Raw genomic sequence first — 27257 nt, forward strand, 5'->3', positions numbered from 1 at the left:
GCCATTATACCTATTAATTTGTCACTAAGTGTGCTAATAAGGTTTTGAAATTTCTTCGGAAAAAGGAATTTAATCAGGGTGTGTAAAATGGTAGAAAACCTGCAGGGGTGTGATGAGAAATTGATAAAGGACGCAAATGAGAGGCAGCCCACACTGATGTCCTTTTCAGAACTGCAGATGTCAGAAATGCACATTTATATTTGTAAATACTGCTTTATCTATGCATAGGAGAGAAAAAAATCCATTCTTGATGAGAGACATATATTTATACAGACTGAAAAAAACAAATCCCCAAAACAACTCAATATCCTGCCAAGCCTGATCTATCGACAAGCTTTGGAAAAGGCGAATTTGATTTAGTTCCATCCAAACTAAATTACTTGCAGTGCAACTGAGAAATTTGCAAGGTAAATGTAATTTATACCAAGGCAGCAAATTTTCCATTCATCAGCACAGAAATTCTTTCAGAGACCTTTATCTTCAAACAGGAGCTGAACATCTGATCTTTGCAAAGTGAGTCTGACACATGACTGAAAAATATCAGTTGCCTACATTGTCATTTTTACGTTAGTCTCTAAAAGAAGCTTCATTTTTACAATTTGTCTAAATTACATGCAAGTCACTGATTTCAAGTCAAGACCTTCCCTGACATTCTGACCATGAATGCTAATTTATTTAGAAAAATGTTGTTAATTTCTGAACATTTTCACACCATATCAACTAGAAAGATGCACAATATTCCTGTATGTTGGACCTTTATTAAAATATAGGCTTTGGTGGCATCATTTTCTCTATAACACACATTTTACAGAGGAGAGAAAATTTTCAGAAGTAGTTTTTTTAAAAGATTCATATTTCTCTGTTCTTTATTTTTCAGTTGATATTCAGACACAGATAGAGAAATGGGATGATGTCAGTTTTCATGGAGACAGGAGTAGCAAGGTCCACCCTTCTGCAGAACGAACATCATCATCATCCAGAGCTCCATCTAAAGAGATTTTATGGTACAACTTTTTGCTTTCCTTAAAAAAAATATTTCCAGCCCAGCTTTCTCAATCCACAGAAATGCTTGGCTGATAACAAATCACGTTATTAAACCTGTTGTGATGACATTAAATGTGTTCAAGCACATATTTTGGGCAATGTATCATAAGCAAGTGCACTACAAAGTGCCATTTTTCCAGCAATTTTTAACGCTGTGGAAAGTAGCAGGTGCAATTACTTAATAAATGGTGGTGAGAATTCTACAGGGACATGCAGTGAAATCCTTTATGGGTTTTTAAACACTGACTGAGGCACAGTCTTGTGCCTTTGTCAAGCCTCAGTTTCCCTGTCTATGAAATAGAAGAGTGAGAACACCAAGAAGGGTCCAGACACTTTTTGATAACTGAAAGTTAAACAATTCAGTTGAAAGAAATAACCTGATTAATTAGTGTGTGCTTGTGAACCTGAAGGACATAGGCCAGCGTGTCCCAGTGCTGAGTGTGTAAATGCATTATTTCTAGGTCCACAGAAAACAGATCACAGTCTGAGCTGACTAATGTCAAGAGTGCCTTGGACTCTGATTCAGCATCAGAATTAGAACTTGCACCTGCAATACAGGTAAGAGGATTTGGAAGATTTATTAATAATAAAAAGGCAAGGAGGGACTTCCCACTGGCTAAGCACTGACATCCTGGGAGAACTGTTCCAGGGATATTTTCAGGATCATCAGGGAAAATATCTTCCTACACCTCTGAAATGAAGAGGTTTTGAAAATCACTGTCAGAATCTGAAGAATTCAGAGTTTAATACTGCAGTGAACTGTGACCTTCCTGTACAGAGGGAAAAAAACTTCAAACAACAGTTTACAGCATCATCTTTTTTCCCTCCCTCCAGCTCTGAAATTCAGAGTTCTAGTGGTTCCCTACCCCTGTTAAATGTCTATCCTTTAGGTGTCTTGGTCAGGCAGGAATCCCCAGAATTGGGGAATTGCTGAGGAAAACAGGAAGCAATCATTACCCCAATGTTCATTAGCAGTTTATCTCCACAGGTGGGGGAGCAGTGTGGTCACAGGACTTTTTCCTGCTGGAAAAGGAACACTAATACGGAGGGCTCTGGGCTAAAGGTTTGTAGATTTGCCCAATTCCACTGTTGTCTTGTGTCTTGGCCAGGTCTTGTTGGAAATGATTGCTGAGGGTTGCATGTATGTGTGCACAAACAGGTACAAATATTTATATCTGCATAGATCAGGTTGTTCACACACCTTCTTTGCTGCTTCTTACTTTCTAACTGAAAGACTTCAGCCATTGTCACTGGGAGGGGGAAGAGAGAGTTTTCTGGTGGATTAGCTTTTAGTTGAAAAGAATTTTCTCACCTTCCACAGCTATTTTTAGGCCTGGTCCTCAAAAACTTTCTGTCAGATAGAAAATCTGGAAATTAATGAAAAATAATAGCCTCATTTGAAAATGAAAAAATGAGACGCTACTTGCCAAATGTTCATCCTGAGATTATATGTAGAAATAGAACCCAGTTATCAGATCCATTTGGGGGTTTTTCTTAGGAAAAAAGTGTCCTTTACTTCTCTGCCATCTTTACATAACAAAAGGGGTTTTTTCCCCCTCTGGAAAGCCTCACACTAGTTGTAATGATATCTTTCCTTTCTCCACAATAGATTTCTACATCTTAGCAATGGAAAAGATCTATTACACATTGCCATCCACTTGAAATGGATGTTGTGTTCTCAGGTGCTTTGGCCAGCTCATATTGAAGAAGCCCTGACCCTCTTTTAGGAAGCTGTTCCAATAGATCTAAATTCCAGGGCATTTGTGTTCAACCAAGATGTGTGTAAGTCAAGTAGACAGGCACAGGATTTAAATGCTGTGACTTTCTGTAAAAGCAATTACAAATGCTATATATCCCTACTTTGCATGATCTACTTCCTTTCTATCTTCCACCAGAATAACTGCAGAAGCAAAAATCCACATTTTTCACTCAGTTTAAATTCAGTCAGTTGAGGCTCCATAATGTTTTGTAAAATGACTGATACTTCAAAATAAAAAAATGTGAAGCGAAATAAGCCAACGTGAAACAAAATTTCTTATCTGTTGTCTTGGTACATTTCATGTTTTGTTTTGGTTCGTCATAACCTGCTTGTTTCAAACTTGTGGTCCATTTGAGCAACGAAATGCTGAACTGTTAATTATTAATGCAGAGAAATGACCTGAAGCGAGAATGTGCTCTTATTCTAGGTAGGTTACTCAGAAATGTGGTTTTGTTCACTGCCTGTTCATCCTGCTGGAACTTGGACTGTCAAAGCTGTCAGCTCCCAACACACAGGCTCATCTGTCTTGACTGAGTTCTTAATATGCTTGCAAAAGAAATCACGTTAGGGCTTTTATCAAAGCATATGTTTTCCATACTTTGTCCTCTATAGGTCTTGTCTATCTCATTTAAGGGTAACCTTTGCAAATGCAACACATTCTGCTGTACCCTAAAGATTTCATCTTGTCAAACTTGCTGCAGCTTTCCATCAGCAGTTTCCCAATCACCTCATCACTCATCTTCGGCGTGTTAGATTGAGCTCCTCAAAGTGAAATGCTAAGGAACTAGGTCATATTTTCGTTAAAATTATGCAATCTTCTTAATGAAATCCTTTGTTTACCTGCACTTGTGCCAATACAAAATCCTAAAGACAAGCTTTGAGCTAAGAAGGGAGAAATGTGTTTGAAGGCTGTAATGGGCAGGTCACTGATGGCTGTCACTGGATGTGGCTGTCTTCCTTCTCAGCATTTACTCACATCATATTTTACATTTAATTAACTCTTAAACTGCATTGGCCCAAAGTATCCTTGTTTTTTCTTTTATCTGCCATTCTGAAAAGTTCCTTGTTATTCTTTTATTGGTACTGAGATATCCCACAGTGTTCGGTGGGGGGTGGTGGGAGGAAGATTTTGAAGGTTAATTTTTAATCTTAAAATTATGAACTGTAGAGGGAGATAGTATGTTCCATTGCCTATGCATAAAGTCTGCTCATGTTTTAACTCTAAATATTTTCTTGGACATTTTAAATATTTCATTGCTCACACAAAGTATACAAAACCCCTGACATGCTAAAAATCTATACCTAATTCTAATGCATCAATGCTCTTAGACAAAGGTATAGTGCAAATCTTGTAAAACTTAAAAATCTCGAGTTTGAGGCAACAATATTTAGAACATAAATTTAATTCCCCACCTCTCCCAAATAGCTCTAGAAAGACTAGAGGGCCTAACTTTCCTTGGATGTGCCACTTACTCAAAGGAAATGAAGAGTTACAGGGGACAGATTTAGCTCATTATTTGAAGACTTGATCAAAAGTTAAGACGGTAATTTAAGCCTCTCACCAACAGTTAAGGTCCAACAGCACATAAGGAGAACACAAGTGCACGAAAGAGTGTGCAAATGCATTGGAATGGCAAGTTTTGTCCCTGAACACACACATGATCAGCTCCAGCACCTCTGTTGTAGGTGAGAATACCAAACCCCAGAGCTTCCACGGGGCTTTTCCATGGGGCTTTTCATTTCTGGGTGTCACAACCCACAGTACGATCTGCACTGTCTGTATGCAAATGCAGCTTATGTGGCTCTTGTTGATGACCTTTTTTCCCCTCTTGCTGTTCATTTAATGGAGGAGAAAGTCTGTACTTGTGGGGATCATGTGGGGACAAAGTGTGCACTCTGTCACGTGGCAGAGGGGAGCTCTGTGCTCCTTGTCCTCTTTCCCCTCACGCCTGTGCTGCCCCTAGAAGCTCACTCTGCCCTTCTGCAGAGCTCATTCTGAACATCCTCATTTACAGAGTTGTCCTTGACCTGAGGAATGGCAGTCACTGGAAACAAATGGGTAAAAAGCAGAAGTAATCAAACGGTTTGCAGGAGCCAAGTCATAAATAATGGAAAGGCCAGGAACATAATTAGAGCCTATCAATAGAGTCCCGTGTCAAGAAAAACAAATTAAATTCTTTGATCAGATTACAGGTCCAGTTGATAAATGTTGATGTGTGATATTCTACAAGAGTTCTGAATTAATATGCCATATTCTGATTGTAAAATTGTCACCACACAATGTGAATAAAGGAGTTGTTAAACAGATTAAAACTGGCTAACCTGAGGTCTCAGGAGCAGTAGTTATTTACTAGGAATTGTAATCACATAGGGATTGTTCTGGGATTCCAAAGAGAAACTATGTTCTTCAGTTTTATTGATCTAAAAATAAACATGCAAGCCAATTCCTCAAAAAATTTCCATATGATGCAACACTGCGGAATCAAAAATAATGAAAATAAGGGATATGTAAAAAGGAGCTGGTGATCACGGCATCTGTATAAATATATATTGCAATACGGTTCCTTGGAAAATCACATATTTCAGACCAAGAATGCAGGCTCTACTTGCAACACTCTGCTGGGAGGGAGCTTGAAACAACAGAAGTATTCCCTGTTCCCTGGGGGAAGAGGAGTGTGTAGAAGCAAACATAATTAGTGGGAGACAGGAGATCATCTGATTTCTGCATAGAGGAGCAGCAAGACAGGTGCTGCAATAAAGGGTTCACTTTGCTTGTCTGTGTGGCTATAAAAAATTAAGAGGCAGAGTAAAAGTGAAACAAAAGGTTTAAAATCTGAATGTTTCATATTGAGAATATTTAATATTGTGATGCTTTTAGATCACTAAATGTCTTTCTATCACTAAAACCTGATTAAAATCGTCAGCAGCTTTCTAGAGAGAAAAAAAGGAGTATTAAAAAGTATTGAAAAAAATAAGAACAGAGGGAAACTGAAATTAAAATTAATAAGAGAAACAAGGAGAGCAGTTAAACAAATTGCAAACAAAGTGATGACATTAAGGTCTCTTGATAACTTTAAATTGAACCCAAGCAGCTTTCTCAAATATATTTATCCCAGACAACCTTAGTTTATTCTCTGAAGAACATAATTTTTGTTCCATGGGTGTTGAGTGACAAATGCCATCATATGATACACAGACAAATGAATGATCTCAACCAGTTATCTCTTCTGCCCTAAATTCTATTAATCAGTAAAAGAACTGTTTTATGGATAGGAATGGGGTTTGGTTTGTTTTCAGTGACAACCTGAAATCTCTTCCTGGCCTCACTAAAGGAAAATAGCGTTTTCTGAATGTGGACTAGAGGTAGAAGATGTGAAAGCAGAAACAATAGATCCTCAGTGCAGACCTTCCCTCACACTCTGAGTTTCCTGTCAAAGTCCAGAGGCCAGCACAGGAGAACACATACCGTGCCCACCACCACCACGTGTGTCTCACAGAAATTGTGTTGTATCCTTGTTTTCTTATGTGCTTCATCCACTCAATGTCCATTTCACTCCTCACTCTCCAACTGAGAGACCAAAGCCTCAGGAACAAAACAAAAAGCCTAAAGCTCATTTGACAAATGAATGTCATCTTCCTGGGAAAGAAGCCATGTGTGTACAACGACAGAGAAATGGGTTTGACCATACACTACACGTGACATATGTGAGAGCTCAGAAACCTGTCAGATGTTCCATCCCAGCAGTGCCCATTCCAACATTTGCGCAGACAGCCCAATGAGTCTGATGTGATCAAAATTAGTCTTTTAACAGTGTGGTTCACAGAAATTGAATATTACAAGTACATTCATCAGAAATATAATCAGGGAAATTAATGCAATTGGAGGCACGGGCACACAAGTGGCTAATGAGTTTAACCTCTTGACAAACACTGGGGAAGAGATTAGCAGTCAGAGCTTTGTTTAGCAAGATTAGGCCACTTTGTGCTTTTCCTGCCATTCTTAAATATTGTTTGACTTTGTACAGTGCTTTTTGTAAAAAAAAAAAAAAACAAAAAACCAACTTGTTTTTAGAAAAAGAACAGGGAAAAAGTTATTGTGTGCTTCCAGGGGGATTGACCAATAGTGTGGTACATAAGAGAGGTGATGGTTGTAAAACGGATTTGTCCTTCCAGTGGAATCCAGGGCAAACCTGGCTCTCCAATGTGATCCCAAAATAAAACCTGAAAGAAAACCACAAAATGTGCAGGGAGAAAAGAAATGTTTTCTTACTGGATGGTAGTCAGTGGAAGGCATTCCCACAGTCATAATGCAGAAGGAACAAGGAAGGTAAAAGTCTTATACCAAATATTCAGGTCTCTCCTTTTGTAGTCCAACCCTTGCATCGCCTTTTCTCATATATCTCTTTATCTCTCACACGTCTTGAGTGAAAAGAAAAATCTGGAAAAAATAAATTACTCTGCTTCCCATGAGAAGTGGTCACTGCTACAGTGTTAGACAATTCAGAGGAATTCATGCAGGCAAACAAGTAGTTGTCCCCAAGAAAAAGACCCTTTGGGGATCTAGACAATTAAGGAAATAACTCACAAGTGTGACAGAGAGTCTATCATCCCTTTCTAATCTATTTTTTTCTTTTTTAGGCACGGTCAAGTAAGGAGCAGCGTTGGGGAACACCTCTTCTGTCCAGAAATCACTCCTTGGAGGAGGAATTTGAAAGAGCAAAGGCAGCCGTTGAGGTATTATTTCATTTACTGTTTTCATTTTCAGCTGATGTTCTGCAGCTTTCTTTTTTATCTTGCAGCACAAGCAGATGAGAGAATTAGAATTGGATTATTTAAAGCAGAGAAAATATGCAATTCATGGAGCTATTAATTAAAAATAGCAGCTTGTGTCTTTAAAAAAAAAAAGGAAATCCAAAACCCTTAGCTATAAAGAAACATTAGAGAGAACCAAGTTTTTAAGCTGGATTCTTATTGTTAGAGCAAATGGGCAAATGCCCCATAAATGTAGCTAATTCCAAACCACAGGTAAAAGAGGGAAACATTGTTCCTCAGCAATTGTGTGCCACCAGTTCTTTAAGGCCAGACACAAACCAAGTCTCCACTGTGAAACCAGAGCTCAGAATCACTGATGAACAGCACAATTACCTGCTGTAAAGCTGAGCTGTACATAAGCACCAACCATACACCATTTTCACATTTTTACAAGTGGCAAAATGCTAAGCACAGGAGTATTCTTGTTTCCTGGTAAATCTATTTGGATTGAAAAGGTGAAGCTATTTGGGTAGTTCTCCCATTGCACTTCTGATTTTTCTTCACTGACTTCTACATTTCCAACATCTAAAACTTCTCGTGTGTTGTCCTATACCACTAGCCCACATTGATCCTGTCTAGGCACAAAGTAGAATACAGGTTTTTTAGCAGAACTCAACAAATAATTAGATAGGAGCATTGATCTGGAGCATCATTAACTACTCAAGGTTTCCATGGGCAACCCTTCAAAAATCCCATCACCACAAAGAGTCAAGACAACTCCATTCCAGCAAGGACAGAATTTCAGGCTAAATTATGTAACAGCTGCTGAAATGAGTTCTTAGGGAGCAGAGGATGAAGCTGTGAAACCAGTTCCTCAAAACTGGTTATTTTTAGCATGGACTGCAGGCTCATTAGTCTCCAAACCATCTAGAACACTTTAGGGGTGTTTGAGCATAGATTTAAATTTTAGTCATGTATTTTAATACTCTTCTAACTCAACTTTTATACCATTCTAATTCCAGTGTTGAACTTGAACTATTCTAGATTAATATTGGCTGATGAGAAACAAAACTATGCCTAAATCTGATACTGGCTTCTAGCTGGAAACAGAATTTCTTATTGAAGTAATAACCTGATTTGTAGGGTTTTTTCATTATATACTCTGGTTAGATTCAGGCTTTCTACCGTAGTTTCTTGGGATTTTATTGCACACTCAAAAATATCTGGTCTCAGCATGCAAAGCTACAATGGACACAATCAGTAAATTAGCTCTTTCATAAACTAAGAACAGAAGGCATTTTTTCTTTCCAGATCAAATAAATTCTTCATAAACAAGAGCTGGTGAGGCACAGGAGATGTTTTTTGATGTCACACATAATACACATTTGCTCCTGGCAGGAAAGGAGAGGGAACTTGCTTTCAAATTACCACTGCTCAAAACGCTTTAGATGTTCCTGCTTGCAGTGCAGACTGATCCTCAGGGTGGGACGTGCTGTGCTGCGACCTGTGAAGGCAGCACAGGGAATCTGATGTCGAACATCTCAGCGCCAGTGGTTAAAGCAAATGATGTCAGTACTCCTGCAATTGCCAGAATCTTGTGTGATGGGGAGTTTCCAGACACTCAGCAGAAAGAAAAATGAGTTGAGTCCAACAACAGATTACAAGACATTATTGAATTACTTTGCAGAGTGAAGTGAGGAGGAGAATATATTGTAAAAAACCCCCAAATCCTGCAGACTAAAAGGTCGTTCGGAGGCAACAGAGACAGGTTGTTAAAATAGTTTAAAGTAGTCTCAAAAGTGGCTATTAAAAAGAATCGAATTAAATGTTTCCCCAGCTGTAGCTGGCAGCCTTAAGTTATTCTTTCTGCTTAAAATAGAACCTTGGGCCAGGTAGTTAAAATGTAAAGGGAAGGATTCTTCAAGACTGTAGAGAGCAGTTATTCCATTTGCATATGAAAAGAGCTGAATTTTCATCCTAGCTAAAATGAAGTGATAAGAAAGCTGGAGTGATTGAAATAAATTGGAGCCCATCTAAGAAAGATTAGTGCTTTCATAAGCAGAGAATAGATACAGGTCAAAAATTCATTTTTTAGGCTTTGGATATTTCTATAATATTCTTCAACTGGGAAAGCTCCAAGTGGAAAGATTAGTCAGAAAACTGATCAAGAAAAGGAAGCAAATCTCGGGTTCTTTGTGGCCTAGTTCGAAAGGAATTAATTAACAATTCAGTAAATGAAGACACCAAACTTTATCCTCCACCCAGTATTCACTTCAGAGCTTTGGGAATGGTTTTAAGATGTCAAACTTTGAGATTAATGAAGATTTGTGAGGTAATTCTTTCTTAAGAAGGTTTAAAGATGTCTATGCCATTGGGGAATCTTTTAAGAATAAAGTGGTGAGTAAAATAGCTTTTTCACTAGAGAGGGTCCAGATTCCCTTGCAGTGTTTGGGTGCTTGCAGACTTTGCTACCTTTTCCGTTATTCTGGAAATTAGATTTGAGTTTTGCCTCATGATTTTTTGTCTCAATAATTTCAAGTGCCATAGGAACTATATTTTAACAGAATCTTTCTAATAATTAGCTCTGTTTCACCAAAAATTGGTGGGTTTGAACTTTTAAAAAATGCCAGGGTAGGGATTCAGATCCATCCTGTACTTATATTCCATTAAAACAACTGTTCATTAACCACCATCCTACTGGTGATCAGTTGGAATAAATAAAAATAAAAGCAAGAAGGTGCAAAAACTTCCAACGGAGCAGCATCTCAGAGATGGAAAAAAAAGCTGTTTTATTTTCTTATTCCACATTTCTCTGATTCGACTGCAGATGCTACATTGTTTTGTGAGCTTATGCATAAGAAATTTTGTGCTGTCCTTCCCAGCATCATTTTATTTACAACACAATGTCACATGAACCATCTGCTGTATAATGTACTGCTTTGAAGCATCAGAGCACATTACAGCTGAATTATGTGACAATAGGAGGAAAAAGATGGGATTAATTTGTTCTAGCCGAGGAAAACATATTCCAGGACCATCAGCTTTGTGGTTCCCATGAGTACTGGTTGCAGTCCTGTCTGTACCCACTGGCCAAACCATATTTTTAATTAGGAACCAGGAACTCGAATCATTCAGATGCATTTTATTTGATACTCTTTCAAGATGCAGTGGGAATCTCTGCCTTGATAAACATTTTTTATCTCTAAACTTCAGTAAAATGTTCAGATTTTGTTTCAAGAAGGTATCAACTAAGGAAATCTTACCTAGTTAAGCACACAAGTTTAACTAACTATGCCTTTCACATCAAAAAATATGGCAATGCAGTAATTCAGAGAACAATGACAGAAGCTTTCTTATTCGTTGGTCAATTAGGAATACTGCAAATTAATTTTTGGCAATACAGGACAGGCAAAATTCTGAAAGTTATGACAATAGGTAAATTTATAAATACATCCCCTGCCCCCTTTCATTGGATCACAGGAAATAAAGAGCCTGGAAATACTTTGCCTCCCATTTGTTTAAGTACTTCAGCATATTTTTTAAATACTAAGAGTAAAAATAGCCTCTTTGACAAAATGCAGAATTTTCAGCTACCAAGCAGTCAGATGGTGTATGAACATTTTTCCTGGTTGTCATTCCTCTTAACTGCTGCAGATGATCTAAGAATGTGTTAAATGTGTTCAACTGGTCTGAAAACTTTTCATTTGTGCAAAGTTCTTTGCCAGATTTAAGGTGGCAAAAAACATTGAAATGAGGTTAATTGGCAGTGGTGGTGTAGCAAATAGAGTTAAAATTAGATCTAGGAGCCTTGATCCAAAGCCAGGTTTTCAGAAAGACTCAATATTGATTTAACCCTCCTGCCACTGAAGTCAATGAAAAAATTGCTGCTAATGGCGGTTGAAATAGACTTAGGCCTTCAGCAAAGACTGTGATATTTACAATATTTAAATGCGTGTAATATTTACAATTGTCTTCCTCAAGGACATTGAGCTGCTCTGCTGTTGACTTTGGTACCACAGCATTGGGTCAGTGCTTGGTCCAGGGGCTCAGTGCAGATTTCTGTAGCAGTTTCAGGAACCTCTGGTGCTGAATGTCCTCAGAATGCTGTAGCCTGGTCCAAACAAGCAAATCTTTTTAGTATCATTGCAAAATGACTGCTGGTCCGGTGTCCAAGCGGTGTAGAATGAGCTGAGAGAGATTATAGCAAAGCTGGTCTTCTCATTGCATTTTCCCTCCTCCTTTGCCTCTGTGTAGATGGACATTCAGGGCGCCCACCTGAGTGCACATCTGGCTTTTTACATGGAGTGTAAACACAGTGAACCTCTGTGAGAATTATAAATATATAATTAAACAGCAGAATTTGAATTTAAGACCTAAATGCACTTATATGCTTGCTTATTATCTGCAGAAATATGATTTGATGTTTCCATACCATTGATCCATAAGGAATTTTTATGGGAAAAATGCAAGCAAAAATTCTAATATAAATATCATACATACACACGCACACATATATTTATTTCTATAAATTAATCTGGCTAACCAAGGCCATTACTAATTAGTTTTCAGTAGTTTTATTAATTTTAATCTGTAAGAAAGGGAAATTCCACTTTTTTTACCTCATGCTGAATCTCAAAATTACTGCTAGTTAACATGATTAGATAATTTTTAGTTCAGTGCAGAGGAGATTTGTGCTGAATGAGAAGCAGTTGATGGAGTTATCTGTTGAACAGGATCTTTTTAGGGATTCAATTGTCTCTGGTCATGGCTGGTAAGAGTTAAAGAGTGAAAAATCTGATTCATTATCCCAGCCTTTTCAAACCCTGAATGGACATTGCAGTACAATCTCACAACTCTTTATATGAATGTATTTTCTTCAAGTCTGGAATGAGAGCAGATTCTGAAGTGGTGTAACAGAGTGGTCAGGGGCAATTCACTTCTATTTCTCCTCTCCAAGAGTGAATGATGCCCTTTTTACTTCCTTTTCCACAGAGGAATACAGCAGATATCTTCACAGATCCAACAATTGCATGATTCAGACAATCCTATATTGAAGACTGAATTCAGACAATCCTGAATTTCTTCCTGAATGGAAGGCAGTATGCTTTCCTTTTCCCCAGCACCTCGGGAGGGTTGCAGCAAGCCATGAAATCACAGTCTAAGCTCTGTTTTTCCAATCATGCCTGGCTGTGGAGCTGCGCCCAAGTTGTCAGCCTTGTAACAAAGATTCACACAAAACTATCTGGACCAGCCCATAAAACCTTCAATTAATTTTGATGAGCACCTAGCTCTCAAATGGCTCTGTCTAAATCTCAGTACATTTATTTGTGCTGTTGTCTTTGATATAAATAAGCTGAGAAACTGTGCCGCCAGTGCTCAGTTCACTGAAACACCCTGGCCATGTCCTCGTAGGAACGGGAGAATTTTGGAAAGGCTTGCAGTGCTCTGCAAATACTCTGCTGTGGATCTCCTTTTCAGAGTCCCATGACTGGTGTGTGGAAGTTGAAAAAGTAGCACCTTAATTTGGGTTCTCCCCTTCTTTAATTCTATTTCTATTTCTTGGCATCATTTTCTAGTAGCCACAGTTTTTCCCTCCTTCTGGTCGTTGCTAATCTCATTCGTTGTCCTAAATCTCATCCGTTCTTCATAATTTTTCTTTCCCTTGTATGTGCATTTTTCCCTCAACTTTGAGCTGAATATTAATCTCACTGTATGACTTTATAATCTCTTGTAGATTCCTCTCACTAGCAGAGTATACAATGGAGTATTAAGAATTCTCCACTATGTCAAAAAGCCCAATTTGTATTACATCCCTTATGCAAACACCCTCTGTCTAAGCTTTGGCATTTCTCTTTCTCATAGCTGAAAATGATGCTGAGTATACAAAAGCAATCAATGCTTGCTGTCTTTCAAACTGTTTTTTCTATTGTTATTCTTTTGCATATGCACTTAGTTGATTTTTCTTTTTTTTTTTCTTTCTTTCTTTTCTTTGTCCAGGGACTTGCAGCATTAATTGCCTTCAAATTTTGTGTGAGAATTTGCTGTTAGCATCAGTAAGATACAGTGTAAGCTGCTGCAAATCCTGCTTCAAGTAGGACATAGGCTGCCTCTGAGATAAAGAGCTTTCTGTTGACAAAATGCATTCCAATATAGGAGATGAAATTTAATTATATGGAATTCCAAATGGGAGCTGTAGTGTTTCAGTCCATGTGATTATTGATAGAACTAATACTGCTCAGCAAAACTGACACTCAGACCACTGGTAGAAAGTAATTTAAAAGTTAAAAAAAAACCCGAAACTTTATTTTAAAGTTTTGGTTTTCATTTTCTCTTCTCCTTTTCTCATAGTCTGACACAGAGTTTTGGGATAAAATGCAAGCAGAATGGGAAGAAATGGCTCGCAGAAACTGGATTTCAGAGAACCAGGAAGCACCAGGGCAAGTGACCATCTCAACAATTGAGAAGGTAACACCAAATTTTGTATGGCAGTACATCCCCCCTGTGCAAAATTGAGATGACCTCAGCTCTTCCAAGGAACCCAAGGAAACTCTTTGGACATGGAAGCTAATTTTACCCCGAAGAGCTCATCCTCTTTAATTGCGTGTGGGTGGGTGGGGCAGATTTAGAAGACCTTGCCACAGTGAGGATATGTGTAGACTTGCACACAAATTAGCAGCCTAAACTGAGCTGGAAGGATCACAAAGCAACTGCTGGACTTATGGGCACTTTGGAAGACAGGCACTTCAGGAAAAGCACCAAATAAAATGTCTGGGCTGGCACATTCAAACACTGTTGAGGACAGAAATTACGGAGCTTCCGTCTCTTTTCTTCATTTTTCCACTCTGTATTTTAATTTGATTTCTATTATGTAGCTGCTATTACCACACACCCTTTACACTGCAGTGACAAGAGAAAAAAGGCAAAACTTAAAAGGAGCACTAAAATAAGCTCAGGTGCTTGCAGCACTGCTCAGAATGTGGAAGGTTAATTGAAGATTTCAGGATTTTAACTGAGCAGCCATGAGGTTATGAGCACTGCAGGGAGTCAGCTGCTTGGGGGGTGCTCTTCACCATCACATTGGATGTCCTGGGCTCAGAGATTCAGTTTTGCTCTTACTCAGGCACTGTGAGTTGTTGACATTTTCTTTGATGGAGAGCCCAGCATTAAGTACCAGTAAGTATAAATTCAGAGCTGAAGTAAAAATAAAGAGAGCAGAAACACAAATGCCCGGTGATGTGACTTTTTACACTTTTTGTCATTGAAATTCCACGAGGGAGCTCGTGCCATTTCCACAGAACAAAGGTTGTTTACACCCAGTTGGAAAATAGTGAGTCATTGTATTTTTCTAGACTTGTCATCCCTGGAACTTGTCGTTCATCACGGGTCCATTATCTCTCTTCTCCAGGGTTATTATTTCCACACTGACAATCCCTTCAAAGACTGGCCTGGTGCTTTTGAGGAAGGGCTGAAAAAAATGAAAGAAGGTGACCTGCCTGTTACAATCTTATACCTGGAGGCTGCAATTCTCCAAGAGCCCAACGATGCCGAGGTATTCACTGCTGTGCCTTTTCCTGGCTAAGGAAAAGGGAACTCCCTTCAGCATGGAATGATGGAATGATTTCTGGGCTCCAAACTTTGCCAGTCATGATTGACTGAAACAATGGATTCTAAGGGTTATGAATTAGTGTGTGCCTTTAAATAGACAACAATGAGTTCATCACAGGATGAGAATTTTGCTTTTGAAATATCATTGTTTGAAATATTTCAAACCTTTCCTTCATATCCTGATGTTTTCAAACTGTCTTGTAAACACTGCTATCAAAAAGATGAGTATTTTTGATTTAACAAGACTGCTGAAAAATTTTTAGTTGCATAAATTTCTTCAATGTTGCTGTTTTCAACTAGTTTATATTTAAAGTCTGTGGTTTTTGTGAAATGTTAAAAATATTTATACTGTATCTAGGGCTCTTTGAATGTACTGCTACATTAAATTAAACAGCATATTTCAAGAAAGCAGAGAATCTCAAGCTCCCTAGAAAACTATATCTATATAACCTAATGCCTAAATAACCTAACCTAATTTATATAATATACAACTAAAAAATTCTTCTTCTCTACTTTCCATAAAATTGTAGCAAAATTTAAAAGGTACAGTAACTCAAATTTAAACAATCAGCATGTGATTACACACTGACAGAATACCCATGCTTTCCTTGACTATAAATATTTATTAGGCCCAAAGATGTTCAGAACTTCATTGATTGGGACTGTTGGTGTGCACACTGTAGAAAAATCTGTGATTAGTGCTGGTCTTATCGGCTGCTTTTCCTCACTCCTGTGTTTAACAGTGATATTGGTTGTAACTCTGTTTGCAGTTGGATATATTTAACAAACCAAATGGTTATTTTTTTTTTGCAGGCTTGGCAGTTCCTGGGTATAACACAGGCAGAAAATGAAAATGAGCAGGCAGCCATCGTGGCCCTCCAAAGGTAGAGGGAGATGAGTCCTAAATCTGGGGTCTGATGAGTGTTGGGTAATGGAGACCTGGGGATATTTAATGTCATTCCTGTCTTGGAATGTGAAGCATTTACTTAGAAGAGTAAAGCATTGACACAGATGTAGAAACTCCCAGTGACTTCAGAGGGATGACTAGTGATTAATATTTCTGGTTTTTTAAATAGGTGCAATAATTCATGGAGTAATTTAAGTACATGCACAAAAGGAAGGCCTAATAAATATGAGTTAGGCATGATGCAAATGGAGTGCCTTTTTTACATTCCAGCCACTTGGCATATTTTCTGTAGTCTGTCCTTAAATGAAGAGGTTTTCTTAATTGGAGTGAGCTCCCTTCAGCTGCTAAATGCTAAAGTGCCAACATTTTTACGTTGATGGAGATGTGAAGATCACAAAATTCTTGTACATAAAATGTGAGCTCCAAAATACCAGCATTATTATTATTATTATTATTATTATTATTATTATTATTATTATTATTATCTTTCTGTAATGGGGTTTTATGTTTCCATTTAAAGCCATATTCAATTGCATCAGCACTGATAACTATCAAGTTATTTCACCTAAAGATACTCAAACTTGTTTATATATCCCTTATTAGCTTACCTAGATAGAAATTCAAGGGGTTACCTGATTTAGGAACTTGCTCATCCCCAGGTTTCAAAAGAGCAACTGTGATGATTGTGATTTTCTCCCCATGGATTATTTTGGAACGATTCAAGAATTGTGCTTGGCTGCAGAATTATCTCAATGTATTTTTTTATTTTCTGCCTAGGTGCTTGGAACTGCAGCCAAACAACCTGAAAGCTCTGATGGCCCTGGCTGTGAGTTATACCAACACTGGCCATCAACAAGAAGCCTATCAATCCCTGAGAAACTGGATAAAGCAAAATCCAAAGTACAAGTATATAGTGAGAAGCAAAAAAGGGTCCCCAGCACTTACCAGGAGGATGTCTAAGACAGCAGATGAAAGGTAAATGCAGTGGAAATCCTCATGGTGGAAATACTGAAGATATCCCTCAAACGGATGGCGCCTGCTATGCCCCCTTGATCTGTAGAAGTCCAGCCTGTTGTCTGTGATAGCAGGAGAGGGAAGCCAAGAGAGAACATTTGCTTTAATGACTGAAAGCTTTATCTTTCACACCATCCCTGGAAGTTTTAAAAAAAAAAAAAAAGGATGCTTCTCCTCAACTCCCATCACTTTCCTCCATCCCTGTCTCCTGCCTTTGTATTCCCACATCCTGCACCCTCATCCTTCAGCTGCTTCCACATCCATACTAAACCTTTATCCAGCTCGACATATGTGTGGTTTTCCTACTGTTTTCCTGTATCCCAACCCAGCAGAATCCAGGAATGAACCATTTTGCAGTGCAGCGTGAGTTCACTGAGAATATTGAGAGGTGGCACCTGCTTGTCTAAAAGCTGTTCTGGTTCTAACTGAGAGACAACACAGTCGTTTAGTTTATCTTCAGCCATCTTAAATAACAAAAAAATTCACGATTTGGCAGCCCCTCATCATGATTTCAATAAACAAGTACCTCTGGACTGTGAGATGCATAATAAAGTCATTAAAGGCACAAACATGATTTAGAGAACCAAAGCACTCAGGCTATCTCACTGCTTGTCACTGTGAAGACAGGCCTTATGTTTTACCCTCATCACTTACAAGTCCTGGGTTGACAAGATAATTTCGTATGAACAAAAATAAAACATGCAAGTTCTGCTTAATTGCTAAGTGTGTTATTCCACTTTGGCTTCATCCTGCTGGCATCTGGTGCTGTCAGTGCAAAGGTTGTAAGAAGTTACAGTGGGCACAGAAGCCTTGTGTTTTGGCATCTTTCTTCAAGGGTCTTGGCTGCTCCCTTCTCTATTCCTCTTAAAAATATTATTTTTGCCAGTGAATAACTGTTTTATATCTGAGAAACTCATCTAATTTGAGTAGTTTTAATAAACCTTCATGTCATTTCAGTTGGGTTCATGGCTTTACTTTGACCTCATTTCATAGATGACTTTTTTTTATTTCAGACATGAGTTTACAACAGAGCCCTGAAGTAAACCTTTGCCATGATGAAGAAGGTTATTTACAAATATTAGGAGTATAACACTTCTGATAAATCCACTACAAAGACTTTAATTTCAGGCTATGCAATCAACATTGAGATATTTGTAAATAACTGTATGATGGACCTTGAAGTTCTTTTTCTCCCTCGTCTAGCTCATTACTTGAAGAAGTAAAGGATTTGTACCTGGAGGCTGCTCACCAGAATGGTGATATGATAGACCCTGACCTGCAGACGGGACTTGGGGTTCTTTTTCACCTGAATGGAGAATTTAACAGAGCAATAGATGCATTTAGTGCTGCTTTAACTGTTCGACCAGAGGTACCTTTTATACTTTTACACTTTTATAAATTTAGCTTTACAGGCCATTTCTTTTTCCTGTCTGGATCAGGCTATTATTAATGACATGCCACTTCTGCCATTAAAATTTTAAGGCCCAAAATAGAAATGTTAATTACAAGACAGCCCTGTTCAGAAGCAGATTTATGCATGTCCAATTCCTACCTGTGTGCTGATTAATGGTATTAGATATATAAAGTTATCTTTGATCACGAGTCAGAACCTCACATTCCTTGTCAATTAAGATACAACAGTATTATTTTCTGCAGTCCTTCTTCCTTTGCAAGCAAAAATGAGATAGTATGTGTGGTTAGCAAAAATGAGATAGTATGTCTGGTTAGGAAAATGAAATAGTATGTCTGGTTTTTGACAGCTACAGCAGAAAACTCATTTTCTCCCCAGGACTACACGTTGTGGAACCGCCTTGGGGCAACCCTGGCAAACGGGGATCGCAGTGAGGAAGCTGTGGAGGCCTACACACGAGCTTTGGAAATCCAGCCTGGCTTCATCAGGTCCAGGTACAACCTGGGGATAAGCTGCATCAACCTAGGGGCGTACAGGTGAGCATGAAAACTGTGGGAACAAAGCCAGGCATCACAACTACCGAGTGAGGATTCATTTTCAAGATGGCTCTATCTAAGAAAAAAAGAATCAAAATATGGCTACAAAATCTCAGCTGTTGTAAAATGTTGTCATCACTTTTTACAGGACTAAAAAGCATTTTTGTAGCCCTAACTGCAAGTATGCTTATAATCAGTGGGCTTGTTCTTGCACTTGGAATTAGTTCTGCTCTTAAGAACTTTTGTAAAAGAAAACATATGTGCCTGTCTTTAAAAGGGAAACTTGAGTTAAACTGCTTCAAGTAGTTTATGCCATCAAAAACATCCTTCAGGAATGAAGGTGATATTCCGGGGTCCCAGCTGTCAGGTTAGGACAGGGAAGATGAAGGGGAGCTTTGCTGCAATGAAGACAGTACCCCCAAATATTTGGGTAGACTGAGTTTTGTGTTACCCCAAGCCACACCCTCCTGCCTGATGAAAATCAAACAAGAACAACACAAAGGGACTGGTGAACAACATTGTAAAATGATGTATTTAAGCCTGGCATGGAACTTTAGAAAGTTTGCCTGTGGTTGTTAAGCAAATTGTATTGCTTGTTTCTTTTTTCTTCTTCTTCTTCCCTACAGAGAGGCTGTCAGCAATTTCCTCACTGCTCTCAGCTTGCAAAGAAAAAGCAGGAATCAACAGCAGGTTCCCCACCCTGCTCTATCAGGCAATATTTGGGCAGCACTTCGGATTGCTCTGTCTATGATGGACCAGCCAGAACTATTTCAAGCTGCCAACGTGGGTGATCTAGACATTCTCTTAAGAGCTTTTAATCTAGAGCCGTAATAAAAAGGATTCAAAAATTGATTAAATTGTATTAGGAAACAGAGAACTTTTTTATTACTCATCCCCAAATGACCACATTTTCCAAAAGATCATGACTTAGATCAGTAGGGGAATTCCTTCAGATATTCTTCATAAAGGAAAAGTTCAAAAGCACAAAAATAGTGTAAATAAATTCCAACTCAAAGGGTTGAAATGAGCTGTGGCTAATCAGACAAAGCCCTGGACTAGATGAAATAGCAATTTCTGAAGAATCTTCATCCCATGCAAGCTATATCTCTCTATATACATACAGCTGTAAAAAGACAAGTATCTTAAGAAGAAACCTAGATAATGGTTATTGCACATTAGAATGGCAAGCAGTGCATCCAAGGAACCTGCTTAGTAGCTCATTGCACTATGCTGACACCACTTTGCCCCACAGTGGGGACTCCCTGTCCTTTGGTTTCTTTGATGAAAAATCTTCTCAAGGTCCATTTTTAACTCTGGAAATAGATGCATGTTAAAAGGATGTGTTTTATTTTGTATATATTTATTAGCTGGCAATCAATTTTTTGCTCCCAAAGGTACCTGGATTAATTTGGGCCCAGCTCTGCAGGCTCATAAGCCATGTGCAATGTCAAGAGGAACATAGTCCATGGAGGGCTATGGCCTGAGCCCAGGTACATTTGGGGAAGCCGAGTGTTGCCAGCAGAAGAGGCAATTTGCACTGGAATTGTTACTGTTCAAACCAGCTGTCCTTGATCTGGGACTGTCTGAAGGAGCTTGTGGCAGGGTCTGCACCTTTCTCTGTACTAATGCACTTTAATCTTTCTTCTTTGTAAAATAGTGTTATGCTTTTATTTTAGTCACCAACAACGGAGTGTACAGGATGGCTTTGTTGGCAGAGAGGACCAAATATAACTTCCTGAAATGTAACGAGAGGGTTTTCAATATTCTTATGTTAAAAAATGCAAAGACAATATAAACCACATTAACAGCTAAGGAAGATTATTATATGCATCCATCAGGTACTACACATATACATGCATGTGCATGCACATACATGTTGTACGCAAGTGATGTCATTTCAGAACATAACAAGCTACAGATCTTCATTGCAAATGAAGAAAAATATTCCTAGGAGTTACTGCCTGCAGACCATGCTCAAGGGAAAGCTTTCCCTAAAGAAATTGGTCTGCATAGTGCTTGTAGGATTGAGACCAAGGCTTGATCCTGCTGTTAAAAGTCTCCAGGACGTCCATGATACCAGAGAAAATCCTCAGATAACACGAGTACATGTAGCAGCTTACAAAAGTGTGTATAAACACACCATCTTCATTTTCCCCGGCTGGATGAATGGGGAGCAGGGTTGGGGCACTACCAGTCCCTCTTGAATGGATTGGTTCAGCTACAATCAAACACATTTAGCTCAGGGTGAATGCATCAATCAAAGAAGGAAGAGAAATTTTTAGCAGGTGATTTTCAGTTGCTGATATTTTAAATATTTTTCCTGAATAGTGAAAGATAAAGAAGTGTAATTAGATGTGTTGATCTGTGGTCAGGAATTTAACGTCCAGAGTAGCTACTGGAATGTGTTAAAGTGGGGAAAATAGCACATTTCCTATAAACAACATTAGAAGAAAAATCCAGCTCAGAGGGATAAAAAAAGAAATCCAACTGCACAGATCACAGAGAAAGATGCTCTGTGGGAGTTGGACAGTTTCACCAGTACAAACCAAAAGTTTCTTGCAGCTGTCTGTTATTTTGAGCCAGCACTTAAAGGAAAATTCCATGTAAGACAGTGTAATCACTGCATCTAATCACCACCTATAGGTTGTTAAATAAAAATAATTGTCATTAGAGAAATAAAAGGCTTAGCCCTCACTCTCTCCCACTGAACAGAGGTGCCAAAACAGCTACCGAAATTTTTTTAAGAGTGGTTTATTAATTCATTGTTTACACATATATTCCTGTTTATCTATCAGGTGTTTCATAACTGATTCCTGCAGCTTTGTCTGAGGATGGGAGTGCCTGGGAATGTCACTTTAGCTAAGTGGGCTGCTGTATGCATATCTGCTGACAACAGTTTGCTCTTTTGCTTTGACAGCGATGTGTGATGACAGCTCTTTATTGATAAGGCAGAGCAGAAGGTGCAGTGCAATTGAATCTGGGAAGTGATAAGAGAGAAGGGAGGCAGCTTTGAGAAGAGGCTGTAAAGCAAAGGCATATGTGCTTAGATTTTGCTTGATGCCCTGCCATCACACAAGTTCTTCTAGAATATCCTTTGTGCTGTGGTGTAGGATAATCAGTGCTTAGCCAGAGGAATTAGCTGTTCAGGGACTTTATTTTTATATCTTTGAAATTAACAACAACAAAAAAAGTACTTCTCAGAGTCACAATGACAAGGGGTATTTGGTTCTCATGGCTGTTCACTAAACAGCTCCTCCAGCCTGTGGATGAATAACACAGAAGTCATTAGGAAAACCTTATGCAAGTCCAACCCTCTCCAAAAAAGAACAGACAAACTAGGTAGCTTTTGATTTATCCTGGGATGCACTGCTCAAAACTACATTTATCTGCTGAGATCTATCCACATCCGTGGGACTGGCACGAGCTGTGTGTGTAACCTTGAGACAACTCCCCAGGACTGAACTCTGCCTTCCCAGGGGAGGCTCAGCCCCCAGCCCAGCTCAGCTCTGCTGTACCGCACATGGGCACAAAGCTTGTCCAAAGAGCTGCACAGCCTTGGAGATCATCCCAGCTGCTCCCTGCTGCTGTAGGTAGCCTATGACCAGTCAACCACTGACTGAGGCACTGGGAAAGGCTAAAGCAGGGCAGGTGACAGGGGACAGTGGCACATCTCACACACTTCTGGACTGGGCAGTGTGGGGGAGTGGCCGGAGACCGAGCTCACCTCACTCTAACCGGTCAGGCCCAGCAACTCCTGGGACTTCTGGGCACTTCCTTAGGATCCTGGGCTTTATCATCCTCCTTTAGCCCCCTCTGCCAAGCACTGCCAGTGCAGCAGGCAGGATTAGATACAGCTTTGAGCTGGCCTCCTCTTGGCGTTCCTTAAATATTCAGGACAAGTTTGTATCTTTGCCTGAAACAGCAAGAGGAAACATGTGAGGAGGCTGCAGCATATTAACAACCTGAATAGAAAATTCATCCACTTGTGCTTCTAACCAAGCATGAGGTGGGATAAATCAGGCGGGTGCTGAACAGTAGCAGATTGAGCCTGAGAGTGAGAGACAGCAAATCTGGGTCCTGTTGTCAGCACTCCCTGGGAGCTCGACCAAGTCAGAGCCTCCTGCTATCCCTGACGTGCCCAGGTGTGCAAGAAGGAAGATGGGAAGCAGCATTCCTTGCGCTACCTGGGAGCAGGGAATAATCACCGTCTCACTGCAGGGGAGAGGTGAGCAACCCCCTGGGCAGGAAGGTAACACAAACACAAGCTTGCTCAGGTCTAGGGAAGCAGTTTCATGTACAGACTACCAACTTCAGCAGAGGAGAGACCCAGACACTTCAGGATGCTGTAGAGCATCTCTGAGGTGAGGCCCAGTTAGAGTGCTGCAATGGTGTTATCACCATGTCCCACCCCTGGTTCCCTTTCTTGTTACTCCTCTCTTTTTCCAGAGGTGATTTATCACTGCCACGTAACTGATTCCAAGTTTTTGAATCTTTTTTTTTCTATTTTATATTTCATGCAATTAAAAAAAAAAAAAAAAGGTTTTCCTAACCCCGGCATGGGACTGTCCTTGTCCTCTGCAAAGCTTTAGGAATAGTTATGACCTAGAAGTCTGATCCATCAAGCTGCTGAACCCTGTAAGTCTGCACAAGAGTGCTCAGCACTTTGCATGGTCAGCTCACATGCCGGTATTACCAGGAGAGGGCTGGCTCTGGTACCACTGCACGGGCTGAACAGGCACTGGAATCACAGAGAGTGTTCAGGGAGTGAGGCTTTGCCCTGAAGGCAAAAGGCTCATTTCTGGCTGACCTCTTTAAACTGGAATGACCCACAGGAGCCTTATGGCCACAGAATGGTTTATGTCAGCTTGAAGAACCGATTTGCCTTTTAGGCGCACACACAAACATATCTGTATCTAGTGGTGTTTTCTTATGATCTGATAAATCACAGCACTTGTAAAAATATCGAGGGGGAGGTTCAAATGACACAAAACCTCATGTGACAATATTGCATGCAAGTACATTAACCAGTAACCACTATGCAATATTAACCCTGAGCATGCAGCAATGCTACCTGAGCATGTGTTTAGAGAATGCATGCAGAAGGCTCACACATAGGGTATTCTTAAACTATTGTTTTGTACCATCTGTGGAACATTTTACAAGTCCTTTGCATCTGCCAGACTCAAACCTGAGTTGTTCATGTTACCTGGGACAGGCTAGACCAAACACAGAGCCCTTTTAAAATCCCATCCTTAGAATTCACTTTGTGTTGTGGGTTTCATGTTTGCTCCAAGTGTTAAATTAATGACAGACATCTGTATAACAGCTTTTGCAGACATGTTTTAGTACCCTCTCAAGAATTAAAAAAGCGAAATCTGCACAGCTTTCACAGTGAAAACTGGGTTGTTTGGATTTTCACATTTTCATCTCAACCACAGAACAGCCAGGTACCCTAGGAACATCCACAGAGCAAGGGCCTCCATGGCAGAAATAACAACTGCTGTCCTTTGGCACAGCCAAAGCCTGAGGCCTAAATCATTGTCTGTTGGAGCCAGTGAGAAATGGAGCAAACCATAAATTGGTTGCAGATCTCTTTTGCCCAAACATGCATCTGCAAAACGAGACGTATTCGTTATTTTCGCATGAACTACCTGCACAGTTGAAAAAAATGTGATTTCTGGTCACCAGTGTTGTCAGCTTAGCAGTCTGTACAGTGAATTTATGTAATAAATGTTAATAATATACCAAGTATTCACAAAAATGGTAAGGCAAAATGCACTGCACGTTGTGAAAAAAAAATGGTGGATATGCAATACAGTATTATCTACTATTCAAACCTTACCTAGGCTAGAATCAGATTCCTTCATTATGGTTCTGCTGATTTTTGGACTGGTGAAATAGATCAGAGAACAGGAGTGCCATGCATGAAGAGATCACTTATACACTTTGAACAAACGCAGGCAAAATGAAAAACAGGCACGTCAGAGAATCCATGGGACGTTTCAGAGCCTCAGCCCACAAAGTAACAGGCATTAGGCAAGGTAAAGAGACAGAAGGAATCTAAATTTTCCTAAAATATGCTGTAACTTTACAAATGCTTGCAATATGTGACAGCCCATTGAGCAAGCTTGCATGGTCGAGACTTGATGTGCTTTGATCTCTTTTCCCCTTCTACATTTACAGAATGCCATCAACATTGGCTAAACCTTTAATTTAAATAGCCTTTTTAATATCAGTAAGCTATTGTAAATTCAGAAAAGTAAAAAAAAAAAACAACTTTATAAATATATTTTATATATCAGAGTATAACATATCTAGAGTAAAATAAAACTATATAGTTTTGAGAGGCATTCTGTGTGGCTTCTTCTATATGCTGTAAACCGTTTGAAAACCTTTGCAATCTTGCATCAGTTCTTTTTTGGCTTTATTTTTAAGCCAACCTAGAGGAAAGAAGCGGTTACAGGGTTGGCAGATACTTTCACCTGGGCCATCTGAAGAGCCCTGCTGCTGCACACACTTCCAGGGCTCCCTGAAATCTCGTGGTGTCCGTGGGGAAGTGCAGGGGCAGGGCTTGGCAGCGTCGCCGAGGTGGGAGCCCAGCCCGACGCCTGAATGTTTACATTCCCTTACAAAAGGCTCACAATGACCCAGATGCAGAATCTGAATGTAAGAACATACGGAGGGGGGAAAGGTCAGTTTCTTACCACAGGTAACTCTGCCTCTGTATGCTTAGTGCATTATCAGCTGTGTATAATATTAAACACAGACCGATAGTTTACTGATGCTTTAATTTCGTGTTTCCCTGCACTGCTCTTTAAAATAATCTATTTCCTCAAAAGAAAAAAAAAAAAAAAAGAAAAGAATGATGTGCATACTGGATGTGTTAAATTTATTAAGGTCATAGATGACTATTTGCAGAGCACCACACTTAATGTAGTATTTTTGTACTGTAATGGAAGCATGCCTTCCTTGGGTTCTTTTCCACATATTAAATTGTATTTATTTACCTGTATTTATAACTGTGCAATTTTTAAATATGTTTTAAAAATAAACTTTGTCCGTGGCTTCAAATCTTTCAAAAATCTCTTTTCAACTTGAAAAGGGTCTTGACTTCAATGACTTAAACTGAAAGGAGGGATCAAAGTCTCCAACTGAAAGGATTTTTTCAATGAGGCTTTCTATCCTATTGTTTACCAAGTGAACATGCCTCTCTGCTCAAAAATTGAATCCAGAAGATGCTTTTGTTCTCATTTTTCCGAAATTCATTGTTTCTCTGAGGCAGAGTTATTTTTAGAATTGATTTTCACTTTGACATGTTGATCAATGATACTTACAACTGAAATTTATACCAGCTGAGGCCTGGCCCAGAGGGTTCTGCACATACAGCCCATACGAGTAAAATGGAAAAAAAAGTAGTTAAGAATTTTTCCTGAAGACCTTGCAATAATTAAAACAGAAGTAATGATACCACAAACCAACCTTTATGAAAAGCAAAGCCAACATGCAGTGTCTGAAATCACTAAAGCAATTTCCCCTATCCCACCATAGCAGTTGGCCCTCAGTGTTTTTCAGTTCTTTCACAGGATGAGGTAAAAGTGCTGACAAGGATGGTGTCGTTCCCACCCTGTGTTTTTGCTGTGAGACACCAACATAAGCACAGCCATGAGGGATAAAAATTCCTGTGTGCTGCTGTGGACAGAAGAGCTGACAGCCAACAAGGGGCTGTGACAGTGACAGTGACAGTGACAGTGACAGTGACAGTGACAGTTCAGGGCTATAGAAAAAGCAGGACTCTCTCCATGGACATGGAGCTGCTCCAGAAAAACAAACAGAAGGCACAGCCATGGCTTGCCTGCAGGAGGAAAGCTCTGTCAGAAAAACCAACTGGCTAAAACTTATGGCTTTGACCAGAACCTTCCACCGAGGAACAGAAGGGAACACAAAACCCACACTAACCCTCAGGTTAGGATGGGATTAACTGTGGGCTCTTGACACTGGTGTGTTTTCTGGGAGATGTTAAGGCTAGTTTAGTTCTTTCTGCTCAAATCCACTGACAAAGCAGAAGCACAAAAATTCTTTGGGTATGTGCTCCATAAGGAACCCAAATCAGGAACACAGCACTGCTGTCCTAAAGCCAAAGACAGTGGGAGAAAAGCATCAGTACAAAATCCACACACAAAACTGCTCAAAAATCACTGCTAAAGACATCTGAAAACATAATCACCCACT

At 39.5% G+C, this 27257-nt stretch overlaps 1 protein-coding gene across 5 annotated transcripts in view; it reads left to right on the forward strand.

Moving 5' to 3' along the window:
- The window catches only part of PEX5L (peroxisomal biogenesis factor 5 like), a 107275-nt gene extending 81185 nt beyond the window's left edge, over nt 1-26090 (forward strand). For 4 of the 5 annotated variants that reach the window (XM_066193549.1, XM_066193550.1, XM_066193552.1 and 1 more), the window contains 11 exons: nt 878-1004; nt 1506-1602; nt 2033-2107; nt 7442-7537; nt 13904-14020; nt 14961-15104; nt 15974-16044; nt 16845-17042; nt 18285-18450; nt 18871-19028; nt 19655-26090. In XM_066193549.1, the coding sequence (XP_066049646.1) occupies nt 878-1004; nt 1506-1602; nt 2033-2107; nt 7442-7537; nt 13904-14020; nt 14961-15104; nt 15974-16044; nt 16845-17042; nt 18285-18450; nt 18871-19028; nt 19655-19859 (1454 nt within the window). In that variant the 3' untranslated portion in view covers nt 19860-26090. The remainder of the gene's footprint in view (nt 1-877; nt 1005-1505; nt 1603-2032; nt 2108-7441; nt 7538-13903; nt 14021-14960; nt 15105-15973; nt 16045-16844; nt 17043-18284; nt 18451-18870; nt 19029-19654) is intronic. The other variant, XM_066193551.1, reaches the window with a different exon arrangement.
- Nucleotides 26091-27257: the final 1167 nt, after the last annotated feature.

The sequence above is a fragment of the Chamaea fasciata genome, unplaced genomic scaffold (genome assembly GCF_029207755.1).
Source record: "Chamaea fasciata isolate MVZ Bird 193981 ecotype frontalis unplaced genomic scaffold, bChaFas1.0.hap1 SCAF_11, whole genome shotgun sequence".
Classification (NCBI taxonomy): domain Eukaryota; kingdom Metazoa; phylum Chordata; class Aves; order Passeriformes; family Sylviidae; genus Chamaea; species Chamaea fasciata.